This window comes from Chlamydotis macqueenii, chromosome 2, assembly GCF_036417535.1.
Source record: "Chlamydotis macqueenii isolate bChlMac1 chromosome 2, bChlMac1.mat, whole genome shotgun sequence".
Classification (NCBI taxonomy): Eukaryota; Metazoa; Chordata; class Aves; order Otidiformes; family Otididae; genus Chlamydotis; species Chlamydotis macqueenii.
Window position 1 is genome coordinate 134,842,777 of NC_141557.1, and position 17,522 is coordinate 134,860,298.

A 17,522-nucleotide genomic window follows, 5' to 3' on the forward strand; every position below is an offset into this window, starting at 1 on the left:
TGAAGTCTATGTCAATGACAGTACTAATCCCTACCAAGCCTGCCCTCGCTCTTTGTTCTGTCATGGCAGCAACACCATTTCAGTTTTGGCTGGCATTCTAGCAGAAAAAAAAACGTGCTGTGCACCATCAGCCATCACGACCGTCCTTGTCAGCATGTGTCATCGGGGGTAGTGTATCCTGAAGAACCTGTTGAACGCAAAACTGAGCCAGTGTTATCTGCAAGTGGATTTTGTTTTCCTTTGGGGATATTCCTTCATACTCAACTGCATTACCCACCTTCCCAAAACTGCAATGTTTATCAGAGAAAAAAAATCATAAAATTTTTAATGTAGAAAGTACAGTCAGACATTAATTATTCTATGTAATAACTTGTGGGCGTGTTCATTTTGCATATTTTGTACAGAGGGATTTATAGACTTTCAATAGCTGACCAGGATTTGGGGAGCTGTGATCGCGTAAGTGCAGTAGGTTTGAGAAGTTTTAATTCAGGAGAGCTGTTGAATATTAAAGTAACTATTTGAATGTAAGTAAAACAAAGAAGGACCTTTCTAGGTTGCTTGCTGCAAACAGAACAACACTTAGAACAGCCTCAATTTCCAGACAAACCTAAACGAATAACTGTGCTGAAAGAAAACATTAATCCACTCCAAATGGTGATGCATCCCTCCCATATCAGAATATCTTGAAGTGAGCACTAAGTTTCTGGTGGGTAACTGATGCTTGATCTTGGCCAGCATCCACTTATATGAGCCAAAGCTGAGAATCATAGAACTAGAGAATAGGTTGGGATGGAAGTGACCTCAACTTTCATCTAGTTTCAACCCCCCTGCATGTCCAGGGACACCATCCACTAGATTAGATCACTCAAAGCCCCATCCAGCCTAGCCTTGAACACTTCCAGGGGTGGGGCATCCAGAAGTCCTTTGGGCAACCTGCTCCAGTGCCCCACCACCCTCACAGAGAAGAATTTCTTCATTATAACTAATCTATATCTACTCTCTCCTAGTTTAAAGCCATCACCCCATCACCCCTTGTCCTATCACTATATGCTCTTGCCACAAGTCCCTCTCCAGCTTTCTTGTAGGCCACCTTTGGGTACTGGAAGGCTGTTATAAGGTCTCCCAGTAGCCTTCTTTTCACCAGGCTTAACAATCCCAGGTCTCTCAGCCTGTCCTCATAGGAGAGGTGCTCCAGCCCTCTGATTATCCTTGTGGCCTCTGGACTCGCTCCAACAGGCCCATGTCCAATGGGGTTGCCCTGACCTAGGACTTCGGTGAAGGACCTTACACTTGGCTTTGTTGAACTTCATGAGGTTTGCACAGGCCCACCTCTCAAGCCTATCAAGATCCCTCTGGATGTCATCCCTTCCCTCCAGCATGTCAACTGTACCACATAGCTTGGTGTCATCGGTGAACTTGCTGAAGGTGCACTCTATCCCACTGTCCGTGTCACTGACAAAGATGTTAAAACAGTGTCAGTCTCCATATCAACCCCTTAGGAACACCCTCGTCACCAGTCTCCACTTGGACATCGAGCCATTGATCGCAACTCTTTTAGTGCAATCTAGCCAATTTCTTATTCACTGACTGAGTCATCCATCCATCAAATCCATGTATCTCTAGTTTAGACACAAGATATCGTGCAGGACAGTGTGAAATGCTTTGCACAAGTCCAGGTAGATGATATCAGTTGGTCATACCTTATCCACCAGTGCTGTAACTCCATCATAGAAGGCCACCAAATTGGTCAGGCATGATTTGCCCTTAGTAAGCCATGTTGGTTGTCACCAATCACCTGCTTATTTTCCACATGCCTCAGCGTAGTTTTCAGGAGGATGTGCTCCATGAACTTGTCAGTCACAGAGGTGAGACTGACTGGCCAGTAGTTCCCAGGGTCTTTCTTGTTTCCCTTTTTGAAAATAGGGGTTACGTTTCCCCTTTCCAGTCAATGGGTACCTCACTGGACTGCCACAGCTTCTCAAATACGATGGATAGTAGCTTAGCAACTTCATCCACCAGTTCCCTCAGGACCCATGGATACATCTCATCAGATCTCATGAACTTGTGCACTTTCGGGTTCCTTAGATGGTCTCAAACCTGATCTTCTCCTACAGAGGGTGGTTCTTCATTCTCCCAGTCTCTGCCTTTCCCTTCTGTGACTTGGGCAATGTGACTAGAGCCCTTGCCAGTGAAGACTGAGGCAAAAAAGTCGTTAAGTGCATCAACTTTCTCCATGTCCCTGGTAACCAGGTCTCATATTTCCTTCTGGAAAGCATCCACATTTTCCCTAGTCTTCCTTTTATCCCTGACGTACCTATAGAAGCTTTTCTTGTTGCCCTTGACATTCCTTACCAGATTTAATTCTATCAGGGCTTTGGCTTTCTTAACCTGATCCCTGACTGCTCACACAATTTCTCTATATTCCTCCCAAAATACCTGCCCTTGCTTCCACCCTCCATAGGCTTCCTTTTTGTTTTTCAGTAGGTGCTTCTTGTTCATCCATGTAGGCCTCCTCACTTTTGCCTGACTTCATCGTTGTTGAGATGTATTGCTTCTGATCTTGGAGGAGGTGATCCTTGAATATTAATCAGTTTTCTTGGGCTTCCTCTTGCCTCCAGGGCTTTACCCCATGGTACTCCACCAAGCAGATCCCTGAAGAGACCAAAACATGCTCTCCTGAAGTCCAGGTTAGACAACTTGCTGCATTCCCCCTTCACTGCCCTAAGGAAACATGAACTCCACTATTTCATGGTCACTGCAGCCTTGAGCTTCACATTCCCCACTAGCCCCTCCTTGTTGGTGAGAGCAAGGCCCAGCATAGCACTTCTCCGCATTAACTTTTCCTATACAGGATTTCCATGTTCCAGTTCATTATTTTTTTCTATTAATCTCAGTATTTAGAACTCTTTAAAGTGTGAAAAAAGGCTTTTGTGGGATAACACCAAAATAAAGAACACAATGTGAACACAAAAAGGATTAGTTGTTATTATTGATCCTGGAGTTATTATGGTGGTGACTCAGTATCCTCGTGAATGGCATAAAATGAAGTCATAAATGTATTTACTACAATTTATTGTTTCCCGAAATTATTTTTAGTTGTTTGTGGATCGGTGTATAAAAAGAAAATGAGCAGGGAATTGGGGGTAGCTACTGCTAAGACAGTGATGCTGTCCTGCCTGTAGGGCACTGACGGGACAGTGCAGATAACAGAGTGCCGTGCACACAAGCACACAGCCATTCTCTGTATTGCACTTTTTCCGTAGATATAGCTGCAAACATCACACAACCAGCTGGAATTTCCCATTGTCACTTTTGGAACATCTCCATTACAGACAGTGACATCCTGAATTCCTGGGAGACTTTGTTGCTGGGTGTACTTTTTCCTTCTCCCTAAAATAAAGCAGCTCAGGTTGACAGTGACCATGTGCAGGAGGAAGATGCAAATGTGAAAGCCCACAATGTTTTTCCTTCTTATTGGAGTTTACCAGATTCCACCTCAGTAAGTTAAAAAAAAAAAAAGACAAATCTTCTGATTATCATACAATATATGATTGAAAAGTGAAAAGTAACAATATTGACCTAAATCTGATTTTAATGCAGACTTAAATGGAAGGCTACCCTACCATCGAGAGCTTTTGAAACTTTCATCCAAACTTGTCTCCTTTCTTACATGAGCACTGCTTTTCTTTTCTGGCCTAATTGCTTCAAAACCAGGTAACAATATAATCCAAATTATGGAATTATAAATACTTACAGGATTAATAAATAGTGTTAGGCATTATGGGAAAAGATTGCAAGGCTGAGGTTATAGCAGAGTGAGGGTACACACAGCTGGTTGTAGACTGTTGGCCCAATGTATATCAGGCCAGCATAAATATTTTTAGGGTTTAGTTGGGTCTCTAGCTCTGCTTTCAAGCAAAAAAAAAAATGTCATGATGTTAACAGCAGTGTCTGATAAAGCGCTGAACATTAGGAAGAGAAAGATTAGGAGACAGTGTGCTGAAGCAGTGCTGTGTTGAATCACATTCATTTTTATTCACTGGGATCATTCAGCCCAGTTTTGTACTCTGGTCATTTTTGTTTGGTGCAATGCAAGATTTAGGGATCTTCTTTTAGACTTAAACTGAACTAAAATAACAATGCTAAGAATTATAAAAAGTCTGCCTGCATCTTTCCTTGTACTCCCTTTCTCGTTTTAAATGACAGGCATGAGATTAGTGGTTTATTCAGTATGTCCAGAAGATTAATGTTTTCAGGTGAGCTTAGAAAGCTTTGATCAGCCACTGGAATTTCGCATTGCACTGGGAAAAAAAAAAAAAAAAGAAAAAAAAAAGAAAAAAAAAGAAATAAATAAATAATCTAACAGTTCTAAACCTCCAGGTCCTGAGGCTTAAAACAGTTCTATGACACCAGTCTTCCCCAGCAATAACAATAGATAACAATTTCAAATATGACATTTCTGAGACTAAAGAAGGTTTTGTTTGCTATATTAAAACAATGGATTCCAGTGTCCACTTCAACAGCAATAATTTAACTCCAGATTCACAAATTCAATATTCCTCAGTGTTCCTTTGCAACTTCCTATTTTCAGAAGCTGTGTGATAAAGATGAATTGCAGAACTTAACAAAAATTGTTCCAGTTTAAAATACATGCTTACATTGTGAATATTTTCACACAGAAGCACACATGTACAAAAATATGAGAAAACAGGAAAATACAGGAACTTTGCTTAGGGGTTAGCAACCTCGGTGAAAATTTTAATCTTTGGGAGGTGGGGAAGCGTCTGTTTTAATTTCATGACCAAGTTGCAGAAGAAACACTGTGGCTTCCTGTGAGATGTTGCAAAAATAAGGATTCTGGATTCCTTAAAAGAATCTGATATAAGCCTCAAAAATCTTTGAGAGGCAGAATTTCCAATGAGTGTTTGTTGTCTTGTCTTGCCTTGTATATTTCTTAGAGCAACTGCAGTAGATACTAGTTCCTGAAGCCTTTTAACAAACATTTGTGTGTTTATATGTGGTTTGCTCAGAATAATCATATTCTGAAGAGATAAATTTGAAATCTCATGGGCCCCCACATTTCTAGGGAAATTCAGTCAGAGTGGAGGAGTTCTTGGTTCCTACGGTCCCTGAGCCAAAACGATGTATGTTCTTTGTGGGCAATAGAGATCTATGGCAAGGCTAATATAGACAGAAAATGTTACTGTGAAGCATAGAAGAGTGTGGATCCAGTTAATATAAGAGCATCAAGAATGACCAACTTCAGAGTTTTACTAGCACTGTGTATTAATATGCACAGTAATTTAATCTTTTACCTTTTTAAAAAAGTTAAACTGGAAATCACGTTGTGAGGTTTTTTTTGTTGTAGTAGTTTTGATATTCAGACTAGATTTAATGAGTTTCAAAATAATTAATTTATTTCCCAATATGATTTTCAGTTTGTTTCCTGTTGCTGATTCATGATATATGCAAATAAATGTTTTCTGTTTGGAAAAAAAAAAGGTTTCTGACATGACTTCTAAGATTTTTGTTATTTCTGATGGATAAAATGAATAGTGGTTGAAAAATGGGTTGACGGGATGAAGAGTGGGTGCATTATAAGGCCAAAACAGACCTCACTTCTTGTTAGGAAACACATGTTTTTCGTTAAAAAAAATACAGCAATGTGATATATTAATAAGAATAACAGAGTGATTAGACATGTATGAGATTAGGAAGGTTATTTGAAGTTGTAGTGATTTCCAGTTCCAGTTAGTACCAACTAAATACTAACAAAATCGGTATAGGAGGAAAGTTAAAACATCATAATTTAGGACTTCAGCTGATGCTAAACTACTTAGCATTTTAGGAGGAGAATGATGCTGAGGTGGTAAGTTTCTAACTAGTTTTGGGTTCTTGCATCTCCTTCCAAAGCATCTAGGGCAGCTGGAGGCAGAAAATTACAGTATATGAACCATCAGTCTGACAAGATATTGCATTTTCTCTATTCCTATCAGCTATTTTTGTATTTTCCTTGCAGAAATGCCAAAGAGATCTGAACAAAACAACACTGTATATGTTTCATTTTGAAGCTTGTCAGTATTTCCGATTATTATATGTCCTGCTTTCGCAACAGGCTTCTATGCTCTCGTAGTTTGGTTGTCAAATTGAATCCACTGGAGAACTGCATGCACTGGCAATGAAAGAGAGTGAGTACATGGCTATGAGCTAAGCATTGCTAATACATAAATATTGGATTTGGCATATCATTTGTTTGTAAATCAGCTCCACAATAATATTTCCTCTCATATCCTCAGTTTCGGTGGATTTATCTCCACTTCCACTGCCATTTTATTCAGCCCTGATCTGTTAATAAAATGGTAGACTTTAGATTAGTGAGTGTCACAGGGCATCTTCCTTTATATAACTCCTATATTATTTTACAATACTAAAACAATGATAGTGTTAAAGGAATATTTAAAGTTTTTTACATGAAAATATATGAGCTAACTCTGTGGCTGTTGATCATATGTTTTACAATGGTTGTGTTACAAAGACAAAACTTTTCAGAACCCTAATATGTGATATATTGGATATAAGGAAGAAATTTTTTATATAATGAGGGTGTTAAGACACTGGAACAGGTTGCTGAGAGAAGCTGTGGATGCCCTGTCATTGGAAGTGTTTGAAGTCAGGTTGTACAGGACTTTGAGCAACCAGATCTAGTGAAAAATGTCCCTGCCCATGACAGGAGGCTAGGAGGGTTGGGCTACACGATGTTTAAAGGTCCATTCCAACCCAGACCATTCTGTGATTCTATGAGTCTATCATTTGGGACACTAATTTTCATGAAGTTAGTTAGCACTGAAAAATTACTGTATCTCAAGGGAAATGCGATGAGACTTGTGCTATGCAATTCCAAAGTGTATTTGGAGCTTGAAAATAATATCTTCTATAAACTCTCTAATACAGATAAAACTGGAACATAAAGATCATGGGCAGAAAAAGGGTATACAGAAAGGAGAATTGAACAGCTGGAAGTAGTTGAGAGCAATTGTTTCGGGCAGGGGCCTTGTTGAAGTGAGGTGGGGCCAAGATGAAACCTGAGATCACTGTGAAAAGAACAGTGAAGAACAGAGGAAAGATTTCAGGACAAAGAACGAGGACAAAATCAGGTGTCTTTTGGAGAGGAATAGTAGCAGGAAGTGGTGGAAGTGCCCTTTGGAGCTGCAGAGGTCCATTCTTGTCTCCCCTGCTGGCCCCTGTGATCTGTGGACATCATTTTTCAAGACTTGGTAAAATCCAGTGTGATTCCTCTCTGATCTGTTGTCAGCCTGGATTAAAGCCTCTAGCCTGTGGGAATACCATCAAGGTCAGACCTACCCTTGAAGGTTTTGACAGAAAAGTTCAGGGAATCAAAAACTTACCTAACCCTCAGTGAGGACTGTTATGCCTACAAAACCCAGGGGCAGAAGCAGCTCCAGTACCAGCCTTTCAGAGAGATACACTTTGACTTCCCACTTAACAGCACCTTGAAGGTGCCCATCCACATCTCCTGCCCCACATCATCCTCTGCTACCTCTGCCGCATGCCCCTGGGGGTGTTTGGTCTTCCTGCCCAAACGAGGACAGACCTAAGGGCTGCTGTGATGTGTAGAATGAGCTGTGTGTTGGAAAGCATTTCTGTGGAAGCGATTCTGCTTGTGCCACCCAGAAAGCCTGGAATTCCCAGAAAGGGAATGTTCATTTTTCAAAATTATGAGGACATGTACTTCAAATGTAAGCAAATTTTGTTGGAATGTCCAAGAAATATGGTTAACATGCAGACAAAAGAATGCTGGTAGTTTTTCACAAAGTACTGTTATTATGATGACTACTTTAGGAAAAAATACTTTTTTTTTTTTTTTCTGTTTGCATTAATAAGGTTGACCATCTGCAGGAAAAACAGTGAGAAAGAAAAAGAGATTGGGGCAATGGGGATAGTGAACTCCTTTGTACAGTACAGATTTCAACTGTCATGAAAAACTATCTCTTAGAGCATGAAGCTAACATTAGTAGCAGAGTTAGATAAAAGGCTGTGGGGCAGAGAAGGTAGCCAAGCATTAGAACAGAGAAAAAAAAAATTATTTTGAGGAAGATTTGAAAATTACTGAGGTTCAGGTCATGTTCCCTAGAATAAATCATATTGAAATCTGAAAGAGGTAGATGAGGGACTTTCATACTGTGTCCCCACTACACTGTTTAATGTCTCTGCTTGAGGCTAATTGCAATGCTGAGAAACTCAGACATCGAGTCAACATCAAGCTTTGTCTGAATCTCATGGTAATAACTATTTTTTGTTACCAAAGAAAAGCAGCAGAGAGTTTGTTGGCTGCTGCCCTGTAATGACTGTGCTTGATCTGAAAGAAGATAAGTGCTCTATTTTCTATTTGTAAACAGCGTCTGTATTGTGATCAAGAGAAGGCAAAGAAAGGAAGGTGCTCCTTGCACACCTCACTGTCTGGAAAAAGCTGTAACTCAAGGACCAGTTCTGTTTCCCATTAATAGCAGCAATGAGAAGGTACAGTGTGAACTGGGATTGGGATCATATGAGTCTCTGCTTAAACTTTTTTTTTTTTCTGCCTAAACTTATATTAAAACTGTTGTCTTTTTTTTTTCCTGAAGGTAGCAGAAAGTTCCTGCTGTACTTTTCTATTGCTTTCTTATATCCTCATGGTAATGTTAATCTTCTGCATGTGCAAAATTGGCTAGTCCATGTGTTAACCAAGTACTTGTCACTTAGAAATCTTGTTCTCTGGCTGGGAAATGGAGCTGCTGAAAACTTAACTAAATTAAAAAGATCTTCTTGCAGGAAGACTATACTTACCTGCATCTGTAGTTTGGCTCTGGTTGGGTGAAGTGTTTGTACGACAGCCAGCTTCGTACATGACAGCCAAGGCACAAACCGAATGATGGGTTTCCGCAGTTAACATCCAAACTCCCACAGCTCTTACAACCAGTCTGCAGATAAGTGGCTACGGCCACGTAGTCCCCTGTAGCTGAACGGGAATCTCTTGCACCTGCAAAACAGCAGCGTGGATCTTCCTGTAGAGGAACCCGCAAGCCTGGTGCTGAGGAGGAGGAGTGGGGAGGATTGCCAGCAGCAGGGCTTCCTTCCCGTGACATGCCCTTCACGAGACGTGCCCTTTTCTCCATGGTCTCCCTTCCCCTGTAGCCCAGTGCTCCAGCCTTTCCCCAGTGTGAGCCCTGCCCCATCACAGTAGTTCATCTGCAGGGATTCAAGCACCAGCAGTGGTTTGTGAGGTCTTGATCGCAGACTCTGCAATCAGAGTGGAATCCATGGGCAGTCTTCAAGAGGCCACAAATTAACATTCTCCCCTTCTCCAGGCAAAGTGATGCCTCTCCTTGGGCATGACATGGAGCGCTGCTGGTTGCACATCCGACATGGCCAGGAAGGTCTCCTCAATGACTGTGCTGTTACTTGGAGGTGCAGGGATGGCAGCAAGCAGACAGAAACAAGGCAGACCAACGCTCCATGTCAGCTGGGAAGCACATTAGCATGCGTTCTGCAGCTAAGGGAGAGACACTCATCTCCAGGACCCTGAAGGAGCAGTTTGTGAAGGGTGTATAGACAGGACAGGATTTCCCCTTTTAGCTGTCGCCTGTCCTCACACCAACCCAGTTCCCTGGGGAACAGAAAGAGAATTTCCAGCAAGACAACGCCTGACACTGCTGTTACTGAATGGTGTTAAGAATGATAGCTTATATAATCCTATAGCCTCATTTCATTTTAGCATTATTTAATGAAAGACGAGATGGTTGAATAAAGCAATTTCATATACTATTCAACAAGCGGCTCTTTCTGTAGGAAGCATTAACAATAGCTGTCATATTTGTACAAAAAAAAAAGGCTTTCAATTACTTCAATGCTAAGAGAAAATCCAAATGCAGCTGAGAGCCGCACAAGCAAATTATTTTTAATACCATTATGGAAAAGGAAAATGTGTGACCCAGATCTTCATTTAATATTTTACTAGTCTTGAAAGTTAATTTGAGTTTGTGTTCAATTTTCCGGGAAGTTTCTTCTTTACAGCTGTGCAATTTGGGCATGGAATTGAACAGAACTGAGAACTGTCCTTTTCTCTCAGCTTTTTTTTTCACTTGCTAGAGATGGGGAAAAGGGAGGAGATGACATGCAATTAATGTAACTTATAAAGAAAAAAAAAGGAAGTCTATGATGTAAAAAAAATGTTGTATGACTTCGTTAAAATTCCTTTAGTACATAGCAGGGAGATTTATAGGACTGGTAGAATATAAAATAAAGATAGATTAGCTGTAGCTTTGCTGGTGTTCACTTATGCTATAAACCACATGACTAGAGGCTTTCTCTAAATTGTGTCTACCTCTTGGTCTTTCTCTTCTGTCCCATATACTTTGGGTCATCTGAAAAGGGAGAAAATGCATCCTGATCTCCCTTATCCAGGGAGAAGGCCTCAAAGTCCCAGTTTTCATGAGTTGTGCTAGTGCCTGTTGAACTTTCTACTTATGACATTTATTTTTTGTGAACCAAAATGGTTTATTGGTTTGGGGTTTGGGATTTTTTTTTTAAAAAAAAAAAAGCTTTTCAAAGACTCTGAAAAGCAGGAATACTGAGAAGTACTAAAATACTTCCTGGGTATGAATACTCTTTAGGTATTATTGCTTACACTTACAAAGCTTGTTTAAAAGCAACTGTTGTCTTCAGGACCAGACTCTCAGAATGTTTTGGCAGCAAACCTATGAGCAGAGCTTCAAGGCTAACCGATACTGCTTCTCAAAAAATGGGAGATTCATGCACCAGTCTCCTTGGTCATTACTCTACTGCCTACAGGAGGCAGGCAGAGAGTGGTAGGACATGGTCATAGGAGAAAAGTAGATCATGCTGCGTTGAGTTGCTTTTTCAGACCTATTTACTTAGCCACTGAATACAATCACTGCTCTCTTCAAATGGTTTGCATAGTCTTTTTAAATTTTTTTTACTCATAAATTGCATTATTTTTCAGTATAATTAGAAATAAAAATACCATGTTGAAAATTAGATATATTCTGCTGATGACACACAACCTTGAATGAAATCTAGATCTCATACGTTAACTAACATCTGCTGTCCTAACAGGAATAGGTAGAACTGAAGACGTGTTTCTTTTAATAAAGAAAGTGATCTTGTTTGATTCTGAAAGCACTGAGAAAGCAGATTGTTGCATTACAATGTGCTGTTGTCTGCACAGTCATTTTCCCATTCATAGTGATTCAGTCGAACTTATCTTAATGTTGATGTCTAACTGAACATTTAAAGTACATGATCAGAGAAAATAATGTGAGATTCCCGTGGCTGCTCCATTCTCACATAGAAGCAATGTGAATGTCTGTATCCTTTGTCAAGTCATCTGGTTCATATCTGTGTACAAGTGCAGTAGCTAAGCTTACAGCATAAGGAGTGATACCTCTCTGCATTCCTTGGGGTAGAATCATTGGCACAGGTAAATCTCTATGCTACAGCCAACAAATTTACTTGACACATAGTTTATGACCTAGTAGATGTAAATGTCTGCTGTGAAACTAATGATGGATGAAGGAAGAGAACAAGCTATCTCACAAGATTTCCAGTTGGGCTAGAAATAATCTATCCTGTGAAATGTTGACAAGTTCACTTTTAATCTTAGTTAGAAAATTGAGGTTGGAGTAGATAGTGCTGAAAAATAATGGGGTGAAAATGTGTTCTAACTTTTCAAACCATTTGCTACATTTATTCTTAACTTACTACAAGGCGCTTTTGGAGTTGCAGAGCTATTCAGTCACTTCCATATTAACAGAAAAGCCCCATGTGTGCAGCTTTTCTATGAACTATTTCCCGTGTTAAAGAGAAATTCTGACTATTACTGTCTATATAATGTAGTTCACTGTTTTCTGCTGGTACATTTAGAGATTTATTTGAGTGCGAGGCACTCAACTGATTCTGAACAGCTTTACATCAGTGTTTTCTTACAGAGTTACTTTTCTGCCAGTATTTGATTAAAATAAAGGAAACACAAAACGAACTGCCCTTAGTCTTCTACACTACTCGTCTTTGTTAAAAGTGGGTGTTGTAGAGCTCCAAAAGTAGGTCTACAAGAATAATCATCAAGATAGCATTGATCTGTCCTGGAAGGATGTGAAAAAGTTTTTAAAGTCCTTTAATGTGCATATGCCTAATAGTGACCATGGCTGTAGCTCTGGAAAAGAAGCAGCTGAGAGACATGAAAAATATATGAAGATGAATCCCACAGCCTCAGGTATTCCCCAAGAGGAGATTATAGTTCTACTTTTTTTTCCTAAAATCTGACCTACTTGTAGTAGGAGATGGTGAAAATCAATACAGTCAATGACCTTAAAGCTGACATATTGAAATAATGTAGAAAGGTCTAATTATCATAAGGGTCACGGGATACAAATTTCATTCCAATTCTGTTCTTTCCAGGAGCCAATGGAAATACAGCACAACGATGAAAATTCCTCAGTGGCTTTCAGAAATGCTAGATGTTTACTTTGTTGGGTCAACATTAGTAAAATTTATATTTCTTTAAATAAGGGAGTCGTGGCTGAATTTTCAACAACCATGGAAGAGGAAGATTAATATTTATTTATTAAAGAACTTGCTTAAAATTAAGGACAGGACAGCTTTCAAGGAGGTATGAAAGCTGTCTCAGTATTCATCCAACTTCAGAGAGATACATAAAACAATAAATTTAATATTTTATCAAAAACTACAATTTCAGACTAATACAGCTCCTACAAAAGGAACTACAGTCAGATTTAATTCCAAAATGCTTTATATGGAGAAAATTTTAACAAAAAATATATTGTATATTAAATAGTTCTACACAAAAACTTTTCATTTTAGGATCTTGTATAATTTTAAATTATTCTTATTTTAGCTCAAAATATTAAATCTAAATGGAAAATACATTTAAAATTATTTTAAATGTTTGAAAAATCTTTTCTGTCAAAAAATCTGAGGGACACATATTTTCAATGTTTTTGATTGATTGTTAAAAAAAAAATGAGATGGATTATACTTTCCACTTCGTGTGAAATAAAAGTATCCAGTCAGTAAGTCTTGGGCTTTCACTGCAGGTGATGTCAAGAGCTGATGTCACTGCAGCAGGTCAATTATGGCTTAAATAAAAATGTCTGGGATTTTAGCACCACAGTGCTGGGCAGTGATGATTCCTCAGTCTACACCTCAGCTTTCTACTTCTCTTTTCCCTCCATCACACTCAATTTCAGGTTAAACATAGACTTTACAAAGAACATGAGCTTCCTTGAAACTCTTGATCACCAGGTGATTCCACAGTAAATGAGATATGTTGTTCTGTCACAAAAATTTTACTCTGAAATAACTCTGATGGTTTTGTGGAATGTTACTGTTCCATATGTTAGTGAAACTGAGGTGAGATTTAGCTGCAGCATTACTCAGATGGCAGGGAATTTGTTTCCTAATCAGAAGTTTTACTTTATCCACGTGATTTGTTGTAATGTCAACTCTGCCATATACAGTAAGAGGGGAGGAGCTTTTTAGTATAGGTTTATGTTTATATAGACAGCTTCCTAAGCTTGAGCAAGGTATTCTCCACAAAAGGGTCTGTGCTTCTTTCTCCATGGGTAACTGTTATAAGCTATCAAAAGGGGGGATATTATTTCCTGGTATGTCTTTGCGTATGATTCAAAAGAAAAGAGTAATTTAAGAACCAGTATAACTAATGTCTATATAAGCTTCACATATTTTTAAATGTCAAGGATAAATACACAGCCATAATGTAAGTGAACTTTTCAAAAGTGTGCACAAGATTTCTGATGTTGTTGAGAATTATAAGTACCTCCCTAGATAAAAGAAAACACAGATTTTCTGTTTCTCCATGCAATTTTTAAAGCCAATGTGTTTCTATACACAGAACTAATATATATATATATATTGGGTAGGAAATAGATGCTCTCTCACTTGCTTTTGAAAAGTCTCTTTTTGACTGGATAGTGAAGTGGCACTGGATCCTAAATGGGAGCTCTTCAGAAGCATTATAGCCCTCCACAACAGAATTTGACTTGAGATCATAGTTCATCTTGACATCTAAGTTACCATTCAAGTCTCTTTCTGTAACAGAAATACATTATTGGCTTCAGCTTTATGTGTAGAAACTCATGTATGTTTAAAAAATGTCATTTCTCTCTGTTAACAATAACTGACATTTTACCTAAAATCCTCATGCATTGCAATAAGATTTTTTAGGAAAGTTTTATAGCATCAATTCAGAAGTGGTAAACTTTAGATAGATGGTTTAGATATGATGTCCATTTTCACCATCTATTACTCATTTTCAGTGTCTTGAAGGTGCCTTTGCAAACTCACTTTAACTTCCAGACATTTAGCTTACTGATATAAAATGTTTGCTTCCAGATATCAACATGGCAGGTGAACCAAAACCATACAGACCAAAACCTGGCAACAAACGGCCACTTTCAGCACTTTACAGGTAAGTGAGATTTCACGTTAGTTTATTACAATTCAATATTTATTAGAAAAATTATCATAACCTGAAATTTTTTTTTCAAGTGTGTCTACCAATGTCACTCTGTAGCCATGAATGAGACAAAGGATTTTTTTTCCATTCACACTTTGATGGTCATATGAAATATAATCAAGCTCCTATACACATCAAAAGGTTTTGAATGTAAGTTAAAGACCCGATATTGTAGTGTTTGACACTATGTGTATCTGGTGACTCATTCCAGAGCAAAGTGTTCTGTCTTCCAGAGCTAAAGACTGATTTCTGTCTGAAAAAAACAACTGATGCCAACTAGGAATAAGCCCAGCAAACTTCCTGACTGATACTTAGATACAATGATCACAGTATGCACATAATGCCCCTCTTTTGGTTGGAAACAAATACCAGAGTTTCTGTTTGCTGTAAAGAAAGAAAATACTTGGGATATTTGTATGATAATACAGACAGAAGAAAAGATAAAACTAAATCAGTTGGATAAGAATTTTATTTCTTAGTGAAAATATCTAATGTTTTACTGAGGGCAAAAAGCTGGTCTCTGTCTTCTCAGTATTCACACCATGGATGTGAATGTTGTTGGATGTTATTTGCTAATTCAAGAACAATCCAAAGGAAAGAGCTGCAGCTTTAAACTGTAAGAGGTATTACACATAGAGTCCTGCTATACTAAAAAGCTATTTCAAAATATGTTTAACAGTGACACTTTGTTAGGCTGAAGTAGCAGAATGCAGTCGCCTTACACAAGTTTTGTTCCAGGGATACTAAAGCCACTGGGGTTGTGCTTGGTGAATGTTGAATGCTGAAAGACCCCATTCAAGTGCTCAGTCTAGAATTCAAGCTTTGAATTTAAATATGAGTTGCGCTGAAAATATGTTTATTCATTTGTTTATGCACTGGTAATTTAATTTTCCCTCCACACCTCCTTTTATTTTTTCCAAAGTGAAAATGGAAGTGCAGGAGAAGAGAAGCAAACTTTAGGCCCAAATAAAAGTGTAATGTTTAACAAAATTATAATGAAGTACACAATAAAATTATAAATCTGTAATTTACTAAACCTACTGACAAAAAAGACTGGTGTGGTGGTTTGTGAAGTGTTTATTAATGTCTCCAATTCTAGTATTACAAACAATAAATTGTTTTGTTCCTATTTTAAAAATTTAATGCAATTTAAATTTTTAATCCCTATGCTTTATTGTTTGGCTATGGCCTCGTTCCTGTGACTTTTTTATTTGCAGGATTTGGTGAAATAATTGATCATTTCAGAGCAATGAAACTGGTTTCTCATTCATCTGTATGTCAAGGGTGAGAATCATCTTCTAACAAGACTGGACTTCTTCCTCAAGTGTTCAGAAGGGCATTGATAGTGTCTTTCTCCTTTTCCCAGGTGCCTTTTTTCATACAGCTTGTACAAACCTGAAGAAATTCTCATCTTTTTTCCAAAACAAATTAGGCTTAGTGAAGTATTCCAGATTGTTAGGGGGATTGACGGACAGACATGCACAAATGCATCTCTGCTCATTTCTCATAAAAGTACTACAGAATTTATGCTCCAGATCCATGAAAAGAGTTAGAGCTGATTTCTACTGTGCCTGAAATGCAGATAGACTGGCTCTGAGAACAGCAGCTCAGCAGTGAAATCAGACACGCTTGAGCAGGACTTTTTCAAGCCTAGTATGGTCTGAAAGTTTTAGATGGAAATTCAAGAGTGCGATCTCAGAATGAGATATCCAGGAGCATTTTATATCTGAACCTTCGTGCTACATAATAGTAAGTTTTATCATATAGTTGCCCTTAGCTGAAGTGATAAAAATATTATTTTTGAAGAAGAGAACCCCTATTTTATCATTACTGGCAACTGCAAGTTGTTAAACTCTGTAGGTGTTACTGGTAGCCATGGTCTGCTGTGTCCTTGTGTCAGTATTTCAAAAGATTTTTGAAGATGTTCTGTTGTTTCTGGCATTTATACACACTGCCACCTCTGAGCTTCTGAATGGTTTCTCATAAATACTTGTTCTACAGACAAGTAGAACTTGAGGGAACTTGAAAGAGAGAAAAGATCTTAGGTTGTGTCCTTTCATGGATCTACTACAGATTATTTCTCTAGAAGATTATGAGAGGCTTTTTTGAGCAACAGAAGCTGCCTTGTGATAGTAATGGAGAAATTTAATTATCTCAGTATCTGTTAACATAATAATATGTGAAGAGGTCAATGGCTTATAAAGTTCTTTACAACATTGAGAACATTTACTTATTTCGAACAATTGTACTGAGACTGACTGGGATGGAGTTAACTTTCTTCATAGGATCCCATATGGTTCTCTGTTTTGGATTTGTTATTAAAACACACTAATGTTTTGGCTGTTGCTGAACGCTGTTTGCATAGCCTCAAGGCCTTCTCTTTCTCCTGTTCTACCTTCCCAATTAATAGAGGGAATGGGCAATAAGCTGGGAAGGAATACAGTTGAGACAGCTGACCCAAACTGTCCAAAGGGATATTCTATATCATGTAACATCGTGCTCAGAAATAAAAACTGGGAGGTTTTTCCTTCCAAAGTAGCTATTGCCCAGAGACTGCCTGGGCTGCTTGTGGGAAGTGGAAAGTAATTGCCTTTGCATCACTTGGTGTTTTCCCTCCTTCCTTCCCTATTACACTGGATTTAACTCAATCCATGACGCTTTTTCACTTTTGCTCTTCCTGTTCTCTCCTTCAACCCAACAGAGGACAATGGTAGGGGAGTGAGATAGTGACTGTGTGGGTGCTTAGCTGCTGGCCAAGGTCAAGTCACAAGATGGAGAAAGATAAGAGGCAAGTGTTTACTTTAGATTTAATTTTGTCTAAGAGAGGTATTTGTTAAAAATTTAGTTATCACAGAATAGTCACTGTGAAAAGGGAGGAGTGAGACCAGTAGAGACAGGATAATGGATTTTGGAAAGGAAAGACTTCAATGAGCTCAGAGAAATGGTACGA

General features: G+C 38.6%; 1 protein-coding gene across 4 annotated transcripts in view; it reads left to right on the forward strand.

Annotated features, from left to right (window-relative positions):
* The window catches only part of RALYL (RALY RNA binding protein like), a 405,974-nt gene that overhangs the window by 312,802 nt on the left and 75,650 nt on the right, over positions 1 to 17,522 (forward strand). For all 4 annotated transcript variants that reach the window (XM_086742442.1, XM_086742444.1, XM_086742443.1 and 1 more), the window contains one exon: positions 14,449 to 14,524. In XM_086742442.1, coding sequence (XP_086598568.1) covers positions 14,449 to 14,524 — 76 coding nt within the window. The remainder of the gene's footprint in view (positions 1 to 14,448; positions 14,525 to 17,522) is intronic.